Genomic DNA, 18,236 nt, shown 5'->3' on the forward strand with positions numbered 1-18,236 from the left:
ACCCGCTGCAGTATCTGACCACGTCCGTCTTCCAAAAGGGAGCGTCAACACAAACTGGAAAGCAGCTTGCAGTTAGCAACCAGGACAGTTAGTAACAGCTCAGGGGCAGAGATAGTACATCTGTGAGAACTACTTCCAAGTGTTCAAAAGCCCCTCTTCTGTTCTCTCCTACCCGTACTGCTCCCAGATCCCTGGAAAACAACCACAATGACTTCCTTAAAGAGGTTCTCTGACACCACAAGGTCACAACACTACAGTTACAGTGCATGTATCTGGAAGGAGGTCACAGTGTTTCAAAGAGTAAGCGCATTCACTAACGAAGAGGTATCTAACAACATCAAACATCTTTCTTTTGTATAAAAGATCTTTGGTTCAAAGGTGGCCTAATATGGAAGTGCTTCTTTAAGAAAAAGAACTGGGACCTAAATTGAAGAATGACAAAAACAGAACACCTCTAGTTAAAAAGAGGATTTTTCTGTTCCTTGTCATGGCAGCTAATCTCTCCTCTGGTCATTAAGTATACAAAGAAAGGGTTAGAAAAATAACTCTAAATAGGGAGGTTAAAAGAATAAGCTCTAAGAAAAACACATCTAAGTATTATCTTACCCAACATAATTACTCCGGAAGGAGAAGTCCTTTTAAAACTACGAAGTTGAAACCAAGAAAGCAGAAGATAAGTTGCCTAAAAAACTCTGTATGAAACAAAAATGATCATTTGTCAAAGCAGTTGCTTCGAAAACAAGTACAGAATTAAAAAAAACACCACACCTAGACTTGAAACTAGAGTTTTGATCCCAGAAATACTATAACAGGCAAAAACAAAAAAAGAAAGAAAAGAAAAAAAAAATTAAAATATTGATACTGCATGACATGATTGCAGGGCAAAAATGCAATTGCATTCTTTCAAGAATGCCACTGGAAAAGTAAAATTAACCACACTCACTAACAGCAGCAGAAACCACTCTCATGATGTTTATATTTTGTTCTGGGTGAAGGCTCAAGTTTATGATTTTCAGTTTCATCAACTTAAAATAGACCCTCTGACTGACAAGTTACTTTAAGAGCAATTAGTAACATCTCCTGGCCAGGTATTACTCTCATCCTTGAGCATCTATTCCTCAAACAGTGTTATGTCCTTCAAAGGGAAAACCAGCAGAAGTTACAACTTCAGCCTTTTAGTACATTTCCTCACATCTATTTGCTGCAAGATTTGTTGCAGCTATTGCAATGTCACACCTGACTAAACTATGATGGCAAATGTGCTTTTAAAAGGCAACAATACTATGATTCAGGTATGACTGCCTGCCCTACAGAAATGGCTTCTAAAGAGGCTATAAAGTAAAATAAGAAAATATATTTAATAATATTAATAATTAATAATAGACCTTGACTAGAACAATGTAGGACACAGCCAGGAAAGCGTTATCAAGTATATCTTAAATAACCTACACATTCTATTGAAAAAAGTTACTGCAGCTCAAAACAAAACTGTAGCTATGTACTGCAAAGTAAACTCTGCAAAGCCAAGACAGAATTTCCAAGGGATCACTTCATTGTAGCAGGACTAAATAAAGAGGTGCAGACAGCTTCATATTAGCTTCAGCACGTCCAAGGGGGCAAGGCGAGAGGTAGGTGTAGTCCAAACCCCGCTGGAACAGGTTTCTGTGCAACTGTACCCACAATAACACGTGCTGCCTCTCCAGAGGGCTTCTTTGCACAGGCACAGCTGTCTAACACCATCCATGTTTTCACACAAGACCTGGCTCCTTATCCTGCTCTGCAAAAACAAATTGTCTAGACACGTTCAGAGCTGCTTACAAAACTTCAGGAGACTAAAGCACACTCTGCCCGGGGACAAATACATTAGCAGTTGAATGAAAAAAAATTAATTCAAAAAAGACCTCTATTAAGAGAGCCACAACAAATTAAGGAATTCAAAATAACCTAGTAGCTTTGGGGGCAAGGATTTGCTGCACTGGTTAGGAAGCTGAAAATCCTTGTCTGAAAGACCAATGTTTGTAACAGAATGTCTTGCACAGTGAGATGTAAAATGCACTCAGGAGTCATCCCAGTGTCATGAAAAATCAGTTATGTCTTCAGTTTCTGAACCACTGCAATATATATTTTTCCACATGCAGAATTTTGTCTAAAGAGCTGACACCAAAACATTAAATTGTTTACAGGAATATTAACTCCAGTTTAAGGACATTTATTACATAAATGAGAATGACAAAACCAAAATACTAAGGGAACTTGAAAGGACATTCAACAACTTGCTGAGAGTATATTTCCAGAGAACAGAATGGAGCCTATCCCTGTCAAACTTACTGCAGCCAAAGTGCTATAATAGTATTATCATTCCAGACCATGCCAGATACTTTTCCTGCTTTAATCACTGTACAGAAGAGAATAATCTTCCCTGGTTTAGGCCACAAAAGTTAGATTCTGTTTGATTCTTGCCTCCTGACAACATTTTTAAGTCAGTCACTTTGACATATCATCTCTGAGGTTCCAATTTCTTCGACCATCCTGCTAAAAGCTGTTCTCAGATGCTTTCAATGCTGCAGTCTCTTCTCCTTACTGTACCTTTTTGTTTTGTTTTTTTTTAATTCTTTTTCTCGGGGAATGGCATGGGACAGGGTGTTGGTGGTTTTCTATGGGGTTTGTTCAGTTTGCAGTTTTTTTGTAAAGTGACAATTCCAGTTACCTCCTTAAAAAAACTTAAGCAAAATATGAAGTGATCTATGCACAGATCCCACGCAAAACCGTACATTTGTGCCTTTAGCTTGGTGAGACATTAGACACACAGTACGATACTAATACTTCAAAAACATCAACTTATTCTAACATTACAGAGAGATTCCTTGAGGAAATTACTTTATGTAGGACCTGCTCAGGGAAGCTAAGGAAACAGGAAAAACCTATGTAAATAGTGAACATATGATAAGTCTGTTTTATTGCTTGTGTCTCATCATTAAAACAAAACAGGTTCCCATGGTGCAACAGATGCTTCCTGAGGCAGATAGCCTCCCACAACACATGACTAAAACCTCAGTTAGTAATACCATGTTCTCCCTTCCAGTTACCCGTTTACAGCCTGCCTCTTGAAACCAGCTTAAACAATCACAATCCTTGACATATAAAGTAATAATATCAGCAGCTAAGTCTAATAGAAAAATTCATATTAGCCTGCCTCATAAGTATAGAGGGCTTTTTTCTTCCTTTTTCTTTTTCTCTGCTGTATCACACCAAACAATAATTAAAAAAGAAAAAGTAACTACTCCATGTTCAGATTAGAGCCCCTCCAACTTCCTAAGAAGACTTCAAGAAAATCCCTCATGTTTTGCTGACTATTAAATCCCATGCTAAAAATTTAGATCAGATTTCCTCACATCAACTTTATCAAAGTCAAATACAAGTTTCTTTCCAGTCCATACAAAGTACGTTCAAAGGCCTTCCAGTATCAGACAGTTTTTGGGGAAATAAGAAATACCTTCATTCAAATTTTCTAATATCCTAGAAAAATTCCTTCTTTACAGAATGGTTTCATGTGGTCCTTCATTTTACAGAGGAAAAACAAGATACAACCTAAAACAGGGCATGAAAACATTAGGAAAAATAAACTGCATGCAGATGAAATGTCTGGAATCACTGTCAGGAGTTAACTGGATTAGCAAATTAAAACAGTTAAAATAAATAGTTCAACATCTTTAGCTCTTTTTACCTTCCTGTCTCAAAATAACTTATTTACAAGAACTTCCTTCCTTGGTGTAAATATACCCTTGCAACACTGTTGTAATGCTGGTAAAACAGCAGAAAGTTATTCTACTTTGTCACATTTTTCCTGCCAAGTAAAAAGCGAATGAACATCTAATCCACATACTCAATATGCTGCTCTTCAGGAGTCTTGAAAGTAAAAACCATGCAGCATAAAACAGAAAATCCATTCCCTGCTGTTTAGTAAAATCCCTGTATTTCATGTAAGCTTTACTTCTAATAAAGTGGTTTTTTTAATTATCAGTCCTCATTCTTAATAAAAATAAGCAGCATTACCCACTGTGACAGAACAAAAGAAAAAATCTGTTTCTGAAATATAAATAGGACATATTTAGTACATATTCAGACCTACTGTAATCAGGTAACTATGTAACTATGTTGTGTAAATGTAGATCTTTTAAGATAATGGCAAAGATTTAGTAAAAGCACTACAAGAAAAACAGAGGTTACTAGCTGAACTTGCAATTAAACTGCATTTCTCATTAATTTCAGGTTTGCATTTAATGTCTTAGAAGAAAGCACTCTATGCAAATACATATTCATCACTGATTTGCGTGGAAATTATATGTAGAAAAGTGCTACTTTGCAGGGAGTGGGTTATTAAATATTTTTCAATAATTAAAAATGAACTAGCAAAAACAAGGGCTACAATTAAGCCACTTATTTTATGCACAATGTGTAGTTTGAGCATATAGTTTCACCCACCTCTAATTACCCCCGCTGAACAACATGCCTCATCAACTATTATAATTTCAGCCATTAAAGGTCTTTAGCATAGTTTCTCTTGCTTTCTCTGGAACAGGAAGAAACTTAAGGTCACATATAAAGATGGTCCACTAGAAACCAGGGCAAATCTGAATACTAATAAAATGTTTCCAATGTTTCAGTATTTTCTTTCAGAAACTTCCTCAGCTTTGGTGTATAAAAAATGCAGTACAAGTCAAGAGAAACAAACAAAGTACTGGGAAGTTCCTCAGGAAGCTCACACTCCATCACTAATGTTTCAGTTTGCAGACGGAACTGTGCCTGTCCCAAATATTCTGCACCAACAAAGGCAGACAATATGCATTATTTTTGAAAGCTCATGGCAGTCAGGTGAAGTCCCTGGTGATCAGGAAAAAGGAAACATTAGTCCTATTGAAAAAGAGAGACACGCAGACCTGAGAAAATAAAGACCACTGAGCCTCACCCCTCTGTCTTTTGGAAGATCATAGAGCAGATCCTCATGGAAGCAATGTTACTGCACATACAACGAAGTGATCTGAGACAATCCAGCCTCGCTTTACTAAGGGCAAACGGTGTCTGATCAGTGGTTGATGGGGGAAGACCAAACAAATGTCATCTACCTAGACCACTGAAAGGCCTTTGACACAGCGGCACATGGCTTTACTAAGGGCAAACGGTGTCTGACTGATCTGGTGGCCTTCTATGATGGGGTGACTGCAGTGGTTGATGGGGGAAGACCAAACAAATGTCATCTACCTAGACCACTGAAAGGCCTTTGACACAGCGGCACATAACACCCTCATCCCCAGACTGGAGAGAGACAGATTAAAAGGATGGATCATTTGATGGATAAGGAACTGCCTGAATGGACATAGCTGTCAATCATTCTCTGTCCAGGTGGAGGCCAGTGATGAGTGGTGCCCTTCAGGGCTCTCTTGAAGGGCTCTTTGATATCCTCATCAACAATACAGACAGTGCACCTCAGCAAGTTTGCAGATGACATGAAACTGAACAGCAGAGCTGAACTAGAAGAAGAAAGAGATGTCATGCAGAGGGATCTGGACAAACCTAAGAAGTGGGCCCACGAGAATCTCATTAAGTCCAAGGACCAGGTGTTGCATCTGCATTGGAGCAATGAAAGACATGACATGAGCAATGCAAGACATGAGTCTCCACAGACTCATGGGAGAAGTCATTGAGAGCATCCCTACCAAGGACTTGGTGGATGAAAAGCTGAACATGAGCCAACAGTGTACACTCTCAGGCCAAAAAGTCAGCTGCATTCTAGGCTACATTGAAAGAGGAGTGGCCAGCAGGTCGAGGGAGGTGATTCTGCCCCTCTGCTCTTGTGAGATCCCACCTGGAGTGCTGTCTCAGCACAAGACATTGACCTATTGGAACAAGACTGGCCAATGAAGATGATCAGAGCACTGGAGAACCTATCTTAAGACAGGCTGAGAGAGCTGGGCTGTTCAGCCTGGAGAAGGCTCCAGGAAGATCTTACTGCGACCTTCAGTACATATAGGAGGGGTATAAAATAGAGGGAGAGCAACGTTTTACCCAGGCAGACAGCAACAGAACAAGGGTGAATAGTTTTAAACTAAAACAGGAGAGATTTTGTCTACATGTTAGGAACAAATTCTTTACTCAGAGGGTAGAGAGGCACTGGAACAGGCTGCACAGGGATGCTGTGAATGCCCCAGTCCCTGGAAGAGTTCAGGGTCAGGCTGGATGGGGCCTGTTGATGCTGTTTGCACCTAGGCACACGGAAAAGTAAGTAGCATCACGTTATATTTGACAATGATAATTCATAACTCATTCAGGGAGAATAATCTTCCCCTAGACGTCATAAAAAAGGATGACAAAAGAGGGCTAGATTTTTCTCCCATTCATCTACAGTAAGAATGGGTGTCAGAACCACATGACAATACAATCATTTTTAGGGGACATCTTCATCCCTTCAGTTGTCAAGCATGTGGCTAACAACAGCCAGAAAGCAAAATAAGCAAGCACAACGAAACTACATTCCTACCCAGTAATTCTGAGAATCCCAATGGTAGTTTTGTAAATGCAAGGGCAAGTCCTTTGCCAGGACCACCAGGAGCCTACCTACCAAACTCATTCAACCACAGTCACAAAAACTTCCTTAGGTTGTAGGACTCAATTTACCATTAGTAAGCATAATGTCCTTAATACTTGTCGGCAAAATGTAAACCAAACCAGAAATCTTTCTTCTAGACTGCTCTCTGTAACAGGTCTTGTTTTACACCATGAAGTGCCTGCAACAGATCTAAGGTAAATAAGATAACCCAGTGATGCCTCAAGCAAGAAAATTTTGAGTGAAGAAACCACAACACCAAGCAGTGGATCTGTCAGTAAGACACCACTGTCTTACTGCAAGCTAAACCATTCACCTTTGCCCACCTCTTACACCAATCACAAAAGTAGCACCTTCTATACATAGTCATACAAAACTTTCCTTTAGGCTAGAACAATGGACAGTAATATCCCATTTCAGATAAACACAGAAATTAGACTTTCCTTCCATATGTGCCTGAGGAAAGGGCTGAATTAATAAGAACAGCAACAACTACTCAAATGCTGAAACATAAAGAGCAGCTATACAAAACAAAAGGATAACAAAGACTTCATGTATGCACAAGTTTTTTTACTCCTACCTCATCACTCTCATCTACTTCGATACCACCATCTTTGTCATCATCCATCTGCTTATGGATCATGCGGAGAGCTTCTAGGCTGAATCGGTCCTCCTCAGTAAAGCACGGCGGGCTGAGTGAACTGCAGGGATCTAAAGTGAGGAGGGAAAAAAAAAATCAAAACACAACAGAAATGTTATTTACTTTTACTTCAGAATATAAAGTTCCCAAGCAAAATAAAGGGTTTAAAATTCTGCATTGTGCAAATGTACTTCACTTGCACATAGTCACCAGGTTGCAGATACAAAATTTAACCGTAAAATAGTGACTGTACAAACAAAATGAAAGGCTTGTATGTGCAAATCAACTCTTTTTTTATTAAGGAAGGAGTCCCAAAAAATAGGCTGGAATAGTTTTGACTTCCATTTATTTCTTCCATCCCACTAATTTACTATCTCCATTTTTTCTTTTATTATCCACATTTAGTTTATGTCAGTGTAGTGGCAAATAAAGCTACCATGTTTCCCAACTTCCTTTCTGAAAGTCTGAGTGAAACAAATAACAGTGGAGGAAAAGAAAAGGAATTGTCATGTCATACAATCATAGTTTCATAAACAGATAAAGGGATGGTAATCACACTGCAGATCAAATTCTAAACTGGTACTACTGGTACTACTGAACAGAAAATACTCAAGGACGCAAGAGCAGAAAGCACACTGCAAAGAAAATTCAGCTGATAGTGGTACACGATGTATTAGTCCTGTACACTCTGATCACAAACTGCAGTCACTGTAGAGCAGGATTCCAAGTCAAAAATAGAACGCTTTCATTTGCATTCATTACTGAAGGCTCATGATTTGCACACATCTGATGGCTCAGCCTGCACCACATCAAATTGCTAAATACGTGTTCTTTCCTTTCTACAAAGTACATGGCAAATGCTCCAAAATTCTAGAATGCAGGATGATCAACCATCACCACAGTGGCCTTACGCAGACCTTAGCATTAACTAATAGCAGCTATTACATGAATTCTCATGTACTGAACACCAACAAAGAGCAGCAGGTGGAGAAGGATACAGAAATGACTTCTTCAAAGTCGAACTTAAATAAGGTAGCAAATTCCCACTGTACTAGCCACTACAAAACAGCACTGACTAGTTCCATAAACTGTTACACTACACTTAAATTATATCAATGCAAGTAAAAATTGAGTGAGCATATGAGTAATTCTGCTTCCTCTAATCTATGAAAGAATTAAACTTTCATGTTGCTACAGAATTTATTAAAAGGCTCACTTATATAAGTAAAGGAAGAATTTCTAGAAAAAAAGAGGAATCAAATGTTTTCAGAGAAAAATTCTTTTGTTTATGATTTCATACCAGCTGGATTACCATGATTGTGCCTGTCTAATACAAACTTTAAAATAATTAAAAATAAAAATAAAGGAATGCATAAGGTTACAAAGCAGGAAGTGCAAGGATAACAACCATGACATAGCTGGAATCTCAGACACATAATTAACAGGAGTGGTTTCTACAACTAGACACGAGTCAATGCATTCTTACCTCACACTTCAGTTTTATTATACAGGAGTTAATGGAAATCTGTTATCTGTTCCCATGCATCAATAAAAAAAAACAAACAAACAAAACAAAGCAGAAAAAACCCAAACACTTCACTGACACTGTCCAAGAACTGAGAGGTGTTGCTTTCAGAACTACTTCATGTAGTTCTAAAAGCAACACCTAATACAAAGACAGATTTCTATATTTATTAGTTAGTAAATTATTAAGTATTATTTTTTTTTCTAAATACTAAAGTAGACCAATCACAAACAATATAATTTTCAGCTTTGGAACGCAACTGATACTTTATGAAGAAAGGGGAATGGGTAAATTAAAAAAAAATGGTTTATTTGTCCATTTTTTGTTTGTTACAAAAGGTTTAATTTGCACAATACTCAGTCTTTAGATTTTTGCCTTGCAATGAAAAAATTACCATCGTTTGAGGGGTTAAAGGACCTATCCCTGCAATTACAGGTGCTCCATGTAGAAAGGTTTCCCTTGCAATAACAATGAATCGCCTCAAAGTCTAATAATTAAATTCTCACGGCCATGAACAAAAAAATATTATTTTACTAAAATACAATCACATCAGAAGAATAATTTCTGTATTACAAGTTATAATCTATGCTGTATCTTAAGTTAGAAAAAGTATAGTTACCAAAACATAAACAGATCCCTCAAACCAACCCAACTTGTTCAATTTGTTCTTAATTCTATTCTAACATGGAATCAAATTTCAGATTCATGTGTTCGCAGCTTGTAAGCACCCATTCAAATGTTTTATTCATTTTGTTCAGCTGAAAGCCCAGTTTTTTAAATCAAAAAGGTTTCCTCCGAGTACATTTTCTCACAACCGAGGCTGATGGGTCTCTTAATCAGGGTACTTATCTTAAATATGCCTTTTTAGGATATTGAAGCATGAAGGCACTTTAAAGAGCTATGGCTTTTCTTGAGAGAAGTAAACAGGCTGCTTGTGCTTCAAATGTCCCATGTGCTGGCTCCAAGAACACTTGATCTCTCTCTTAAGAGCCGATAGAGTGCCAATTGCTCTTTTTGGGACTGAGAAACAGAGCAGGACCACACGTCAACTGCAATAAAAATTAACCCACTCTAAAGAGAATCCAGATTTATTTTCAAGCTTATTTTCATCTGCTAAAATTAAACATTTAGACTGACAATACTAGTCATCCCCTTCCTCAGAGAACAATCTCAAAACAAACTACAAAGCCACAACCTAAAGAATAAGTGAAAAGCATTTCACAAGCATACCTAGAGAGACCTACCAAATCCAAAAAACAGCTGATGGAAATTCAATCATCTGCAGTTCTGCAGAATATTGTACCATGCATCAGTTTGCCTCAGTTGCATGGCAAAAATAATTCAAATTAATACTAGATGGAGTATGGTTAGTTAACTGGTTGTCTGGGAAGTTTTTAAGACAAAAGCCAAGAGCAAAAGTCTCAAGACACAGCAAACATCATAAATACAGCCCTGAAGCCCCATAACAAATCATAAGCCTAGTTGATAATTTTTCACTTTGAATTGATACTATTGAAAATGTTCTGGGATTCCAAACCTTCTCTTGTACTTTAAGGACAAGCCTGACTTAACGTCTAGACCGATTTCTCCATCCTAGTCTGCTGTGTTGTCATAAATACATTTAGTCCAAAATCATCATCACAGGAAAGAACAGATGATAAATTCACTCAGGGAGTGAACCAACAGTTTGGAACTTGAGCTTTCCTTCAATGAAAAGCACAGAAGAATTAGCAAAGGAAACAAAAGAGACAAGGTGGGCAAGAGGCATAAATGCACAGCACACACCACTGCAGGCACAAGTTCTTTTATATCTCAATTTTTCATGTTGCTCAGAAGCAAGGAAGTTTCAGAAATACTGGTCATAAGGAGGAAGGAATTTTTTCCTGAACTACTAAATGTCAGACTTGTGGCTCAAAAAAGTTGGCAGGGGATTTTGAAACAAACCTTCCTCCCGCCTTGAAGCAGCAAGTGCCTCCCAGCTGTAAGGCAAGGGGGGAGGTCCTCACCAGTCCATGGGAGACTCCCACAGGAGACAGTCTGATAATGAACCAAGCACAGTTATCCAACCCAAGATAAAGAAGACTTTAGAGGTAAAGAGAAAATAACACTTCACACCCTTTCACCCCACCCCTCCTTCTCCCCCTCTTTAATCTTCTTCAGTGAGACTAAAATAAGGTGAGACTACAAAAAGAATCAGTTTGAAATTCCCCTCAACTTTAGATTCACAGCTCTTTATTCCATTTCCTAAAGACAACAGAGGTTAAACTTAAAATGTGACGTTGTCAATACAAGCCAGTAAGGAAAATTAATTAATCCTTATCTTCAAGCACTCATGTCAGCAAAGCCCCTGAAATTTATTTAGGACTACACCATCAAAAGAGCAAAAAGGTATATGCACCTTATAGCCTTTCATCCACCTTGCATTTACTTCTCCCTACACAGCTGCAAATGTTACAGATTTCAGAATAAAAAGGACTGCCAGACCAACAAACAGGGAATAAGCCTGCAGTTCTCTCACAAACCTCCTTTTCCATACAGACACTGGAGCACAACAGCTGTGGCTGTGCCAAGCCTGACAGAATGAGTCCAACCAGGTGTTCACAGTTTCAGGCTGCAACTTTTCAATGTCTGAAAGAGCCTTCTTAAGAATATAGGGACACACAGAAGTTTCATGATTTTTCACAGGTACCTGGAATCACACAGACACTTCCAAATCTAAAATTCAAAAGGCTTTAAATTTTTTTCCATTAATTCACTGAGAGCAACATAGCAGTTGGGAGTTACTTCAAGAGCCTGAGTACCACACATCGTTTTTGTTCTGTGAGGATGTTCAGCATTCACCAAGAAAGAAAGGCATGTTTTTTATAATAACATATGGCAGTCCTAAGGAAGCCCGCAGGGCTCCCATGCCTGTTTTTTACTGATGAATTCAGAAGTGTACCATGCTGTTCTAGGTTTAGGATTCCTCATTCCTAAAAAGCCATATGGGATAAAGGGAAGCCTCACAGAAAAGGCAAGCACTATAAAGCATCAGCTTCCTAAGTACATACTCTCATCTTAAAATAACCATGCTTCAGAATGCCATGATGGCAGACGTGGATTTCTTTGCATTTTCCAGACACAAAGGAAGTGTCCACAGTATGTTCAACCCCCTGCCAAATGAATATTCACCTAACTGGGATTTCTATTTCCTTACATTTCTATTTTACAGGTACATGAATATATTGCAGTTTCTTAATCAATTCAGTGACACCTTTCAAGACAAAGAACCTTTACAATAACAATTTTTGAAGACCTGAGCACAAATTGGAGTGTCCAATAGAATAGGGATTAATGAAAACACTGAAAAGCAAGTGTTTTCAAGAATTTTACCTGATGTTCAAAATAAATTTATTCACAGTAAAGGCAAACATGTTTTTATGTTAAATCCTTATATAATATATCCTGTCACTAAAATCTTCAAGTGCTTGATACAGCTTCAGAGTGAGCTTCTTTTAATCTTTCAATTAAAAGCTCCCAAAGCAAATCACTCCTACTCTTAATAATTAAACTCCTCCATATGGCAAGTAGGCTGAGCAGCATCTAACAGTTAAAATGACAAAGTAATTTGTGGTATTATTTTTCACTCTATTTAAATAAAAGTTCATCATTGCAGCACATCTTTCCACTGAAAACATTAAAAAAATAAACAAAAAAAACCCCCAAACAGACAAAATTTTGACAAAAAGTGTAGAGTACCTTATCTTCTAACCACAACAGTGATGTTATTTAAATGAGCTTCCCGAAGAGGAAAATGCTAATGACAGCAGGGCAAGGGGAAGCGGTGCAAAAGAAAGGAAATTTAGAACATTGCTGTCCACAAAGATTTTGAAAACATTTCACATTCGGCTTTCCCACTGCTCTGTATGAGAAATTCAGGTGACTTCTATAGAGTCATGCAATAACAGTAATCAAATTCATAGATGAAACTCCTGACTGCCAAGTCTGGTCTCTGGAGCATTTGTTTCTGAATACACATGCAATGTTGAGTAACTGGTAACACTGCAGTTTAACAGACAAAAAAAATCAACAAAAGCCCCAAACTACTTGCAGATAAGCTGCAAGAAAACTGCCATGATTGTTTCAAAATCCACTAAACACCTTCAGTAAAAAAATGATATTACGTAACAAGCAATTTTCACATGAGATTCAAATCTGATTTTGTCAGATTTGTGTCCATTTATTGAAAAGCGTCCATTTATTCTGCTATTTCAGTATCTTTTCATATATACAGATACATTAGATTCTTTCCCCCGCATAGAAACTTGATGAGGCAAGCAAGGCTTTGATTTTTTTCTTAAATCATCACTAGCTCATCTCTACTTTCTCCACACCCACAAAAAAGCTGTCTAATTCTGAACTTCATTCTCCATACACTGGGGAAAAAAAAAGAATATCAGTGAGATCAGTTTATTCAAAGTAGAAATTCAGTCAAATAATATTATTAACAAAAGTGTTAAGGTAGGTTTATTAAAGCTTTTCTAATCTTTCCAAGGTAAAATCTTCAAAAGAAGCCGCAGGCACTTAATTTTCTGATCACTTGTTAAGACATCAAAACATCACACACTATCTCAGAAAAATATTTAAGAACTTCATACCCAGATAAACAGTAACTCAAAGGAAAATATATGACAGGAATTCCCTACAGAATCAGCTTTGATGGCAAATTAATTTTGCTATAATATAACTGCATTAAAAGCAACTATTCCAAATCAGCAATGCTTGTCTAAAAAGGAAGTTGCAAAAAGGGGGTTGAATATATTAATCATGCCAAGGATCATTCTGTCAAGATGAAAATATCAGTATAAATACTTCATTTAGACTGATAGGAAATTAATTATTAAAATTACAATGCTGCTCTGTCTGACTAAATAAAAATCAAGAAGATGAGTTCATGGCTTTTCCATCTCCTTCCCACACCCTCCCTGAGCAATTACACAGTTTGAAGGGAAGAGGAAGTTCGACAATTATTGTATACAATGGTCAAAGTAGACTGATTTAGAAGAGGAACTCCTGCCAACCCTAACAAAGCAGTACGAGAGGAAACTGGGAGATGCATCTTACGCAAGCCCCTAAAATCCTGTTTTTTCCTCCTTCTAACCTTACTTGTACTTTTGTGATACCTACCATACAAACCTACAAACACATATGGATACATATTTAGAGTAAAATAAGATGCCAAATGTCTGATACTTGCTCTCAGCAACAGAAAAGTCTCTTTCACTTGACTTACATTTATTAGTAAAAGACCAAGAAGGGAAATACTTAAAGTAGTTTAAGTTTTCATGATTTGGTAGTAAAGACTCTTTAATGCATCTTCAGAAATGTATGATGTACTCTGCACATTATAGTGATTATCAACACTATAAAATTACAGTAGTTCCAAGAAAAAAAAATTATAGACTTTTGAATATGATGAGAATTCACCTGGAATAAACGCATCCTTCACTCAAACAAAATTTAAAGGGACAATTTATTTTCCTTATGTGCTTAGAAGAAATGTGTTTAGAGAAAAAGGATTTAGTGAATTTTATTTGCCAACAGAACACTCATTAATCTGATGAAAGAAGCTACAGATTTGTAACTCTAATATACCTGGTCACAAGGCGTAACACACATCTAAGGACATATAACAACACACACTTCTAAGGTTTTGTGTATTTTAGGTCTGATTGGTTCTTTATTGCTCTTCTAAAACCTTTCTCCCTTTTCTGACAGCAGGCAGCTGGAAAAGATGCAGCATATCCCTGATTATATACTTTAATCTGCCCAAGAATTTGTCAGCTCTTAAGAAGGAGCAGCAGCATAGCATTTAAGCCACTTCCTTAATTTGGTCAGGAAATGAGAAAACTGATATATACAGGTGACCTTCAAATGTCTGATAACATTCCCATGTGATTTCAAAAGCAAACATGCTGGCAACCATTTTCTTACTAAAACTTCATTTTCTTGCTCTGAATTCCATCCTTACTAATATATTACCCTGGAAGCCTGCTCTCCAGATGCCTGGTGAAAGCCTATAATCAATATTGAGTGTACTGATTTCTAGTCAAGTATGGCTCAAGAGCTAGAAAGAGCACGAACCACTAAATTCCTTTTTGGAAGACAGTGTCTGCAAAATATAGTAACCATGAGAATACGGCTGATATCAAAAATTCACTATTTTTTTCATACTGAAAAGGTAGTTCACAACTTCCAATAGTGAAAAAGTGGAAGGTAGGGAAGCACTGGAGAAAAGGATTTTAGCACCTTATTTCTCTTTTTCGTTTAAGTTTAATAAAAGGCTTAGAAAGTTTTATAGATGTAGGTTTAAAATTTAAAAAGCATCTGATACTTTCAGACAAACAAATTTTCTGCAATTTTCTAAAATTAGAGGAGTTTATTAAAGTCAAATTAATTATTTTCATATAAAATTATATATATATGTATACATCTTTAAACTTAAAGTTGTAATCACGTCAATGTTTCCTCTGATATATTTGTTTTCACATGTGATTCATAATCATATCCCATATCCATGAATCAGGCATGTAAGCATGACATTGCTGGCATTACTGAATTACTTCACTCTTCTACACCATTTGATCTAGTGCGCATATTATTAACTGTTCCAACCAAGGAATCAAATTTAATCCTCTGTGAGCACCATCTGTAGCATCATCAGTTCCCTCACAGTTCCTGTAACAACATGTTGTCAAGATGTATTTATACTTTAAGAGATCACATCAGAATTATAGACCTGAAACCTACATTGAAAAGATGTAACAGTACTTACTATAAAGGAAGATTAAAAGAAAGCACCTGGGCACTTTTTTTTTTAATATATATAATCTGTTAGCATTCTAGCATTTGAGTATTAAATTTGCCAGCTATGTTTACACTTTCAGAAATACAAAGGCACTGAATGCATAGATTCACTTCAGTTAATAACACTGTAATGAAACACTTCCTTTTAAGCCCAACTGAACATACCAGCAATTTTATGTATGTACAAATACAATTTTCTTTAAATAGTCCTATTAGCTTTTGTGAAAATTTAGTAGTACAGATTGTTGGCTGGTTAAGGACTATCCTACTTCCAGAAGCTTACGTGAACTGCTCTGCTGTTAGCACTCCAACTCCAGATTGCATAACTGGCAGTTTTGCTCCTACTAATATGCTGCTAAATATTTTTCTCATGATGAATTTCACCAAGTGATAAACCAGGCTGACAAATCTACTTATGGTGTCTCAGTTCACCTTGGCTTATTTGATGGAAATTACATTTACAGAGCCTTTTAAAAAAACTAATCTTATAAAGAAGAAACAAAAATAAATAGTCATTCATCCTGGGAGATACCATATCATAATTATGCTACAATCTTATAAAGAAGAAAAAAAAAAATAATTAAATAGTCATTCATCCTGGGAGATACCATATCATAATTATGCTCTTGCTCAAACTAAGCAGATACTAAGATGTACGACTATCAGAATGTTAGAATAAACCAGAGCTGCACATATCCTAGATACATCCTGGCTGATACCATTCTGGCAAATGTATTTCTGGGCCCAAAAAACAGTAGCAAATGGTGTACTTTTCCAGTATGTATTTCATGGCTGTCAAAGTGGTGAATAAAATAGAAGACTGTTCTTAGACAATGAGTACACACTGAGCATATACTCTGTGCACAAAGCGATGCAATGGAATCACTCAAGAGTACAAAAAGAGGAAATTGAATAATTAAACAAGAACTCCAAAACCTAGAGCGAGTTCTATCATTTATATTTAAAAGGTTAAAAAGTCCATGCTACAAACACATGGCTCTTGCTATCAAAATGAGTTAGATACAACTTGCACAAAAGTTTAAAGTAGTACTATTCCACCTCTAGTCACTGCATACAGAAGAAAACAATAAGGGAAACTCTACTTTTGCTTGAACAGCACACCTTGTACTAACACTACTTGTACAGCTTCAAACACTGTCAGCTGCTCCCCAACAGCATGATCATATTTGGGATGCAAGGAAGAGCCAAGTCAGTAATTCCACATATGCTCTAAGGCAGAATAAGCCAAAGACTAATGCTAAAAGGATTTCTAATTGTTAATGCCCCTGCTGTTCATTTCTGTTCCTGTACTATCTCCTTCCTGCTACCAACACAAGCACATTTGTACAACCCTGCTGCAGGAAGGGCCAGGAAACTGATTCTGTCTGAATCTGATCTCTGTGCACCTGCAGAAACCCTTCTGACAGCGAAGGTGCAGGGGAGGAGGAGGAGGACAAGGACAGCCAGGCAGAAGCAGAGGGATGCCCTGCACAGCCCCAGCGCTGCTGCCCAGCCTGGCACTGACACGCCCCATGTCCGACTGAACCCCAGCAGCACGGCAGGGACCACCCCTGGAAACATGGAATGGAACAACACCTGCACTACTGGAGTGGAAAACACCACCTCATTGTTTAGATCCTGGCTTTCACTGCTAGGAGGTGCAGGACAAGGATGTGCCCTGGACAACTTGCTGCAATTAACAAATAGTGTTTTTCCAAGGTTTTTTCAAGTGTATTTTGTAGCCTTACAAAACCTAAAACAGACCTTTGCAACACTGTAGCAGGAGACTAAGTAATAGCAAACTCAAAAAAACCTCTCCACAACATCTTCCAGAACAGTTCCAAACACCACTGCCAGTAAGCTAACAATTTGTCCTTTCTCCAAGGCCCTCCCCACGATGTGCCTAGAAAAGTCACATCTCCAGGCACAGCCCACTTGAGTGGGCTATGGCAGGAGTCCGTGCACATCACAAAGAGACACCACATCTCTACAAACATACACCAGCAAGCTCAAGGTGTCTGCTAAGTGCACATCTGCCCCAAGCACTGCTCTAATTTACGCTGTGCCTGCATTTAAGTTCCAGTTTTTTTGACCCTCTTCCAAAACCTTGGCGCCAGAACACGCATTAACAACTAAATACACAAGGCTATAAAAAAAGCAGCATAACAGAATCTGTCCCAAAGCTCACAAACTATGACACTTGGCTACACAAAGCCAAATGAGTTTGCGTTTGGGACTGTTTTGCTCTTCAGGGACTTTTAAAAATTTTTATTATTGGCAGATGAGACAACAGCTTTCTGAAGAGAAGAAACAGAGAGACATACTTAAGGAAAGCTCAAAGGAAAGAGCAAGAAAGTAAAAAGATCTTTTATCATTTAAGACCATGACAACTGAAGTTATAACCAATTGCAAAAGAATATTAATATACAATTCTTAAAGGTAACCAATGACATTAGTTGATATATATAATCCACTCTTCAGTCCTCATTTAAACCCACTGTATGTTCCTGACACTCACTGGAAAAAGTCAAGAAAAAATGAAGGGCAGTGTGCTTTTCCCGGACGATGACACTTTTACTTCTGAGATTCATTACAGATACTTAGTTACATTTATATATATTATT

At 37.5% G+C, this 18,236-nt stretch overlaps 1 protein-coding gene across 1 annotated transcript in view; it reads right to left on the reverse strand.

Annotated features, from left to right (window-relative positions):
* Positions 1–18,236, reverse strand: part of STIM2 (stromal interaction molecule 2) — a 49,214-nt gene that overhangs the window by 20,989 nt on the left and 9,989 nt on the right. The window contains exon 2 of the mRNA XM_039698827.1: positions 7,182–7,312. Coding sequence (XP_039554761.1) covers positions 7,182–7,244 — 63 coding nt within the window. The 5' untranslated portion in view covers positions 7,245–7,312. The remainder of the gene's footprint in view (positions 1–7,181; positions 7,313–18,236) is intronic.

Source organism: Passer montanus, unplaced genomic scaffold (assembly GCF_014805655.1).
Source record: "Passer montanus isolate IOZ18808 unplaced genomic scaffold, ASM1480565v1 scaffold13, whole genome shotgun sequence".
In the NCBI taxonomy this organism is placed as follows: Eukaryota; Metazoa; Chordata; class Aves; order Passeriformes; family Passeridae; genus Passer; species Passer montanus.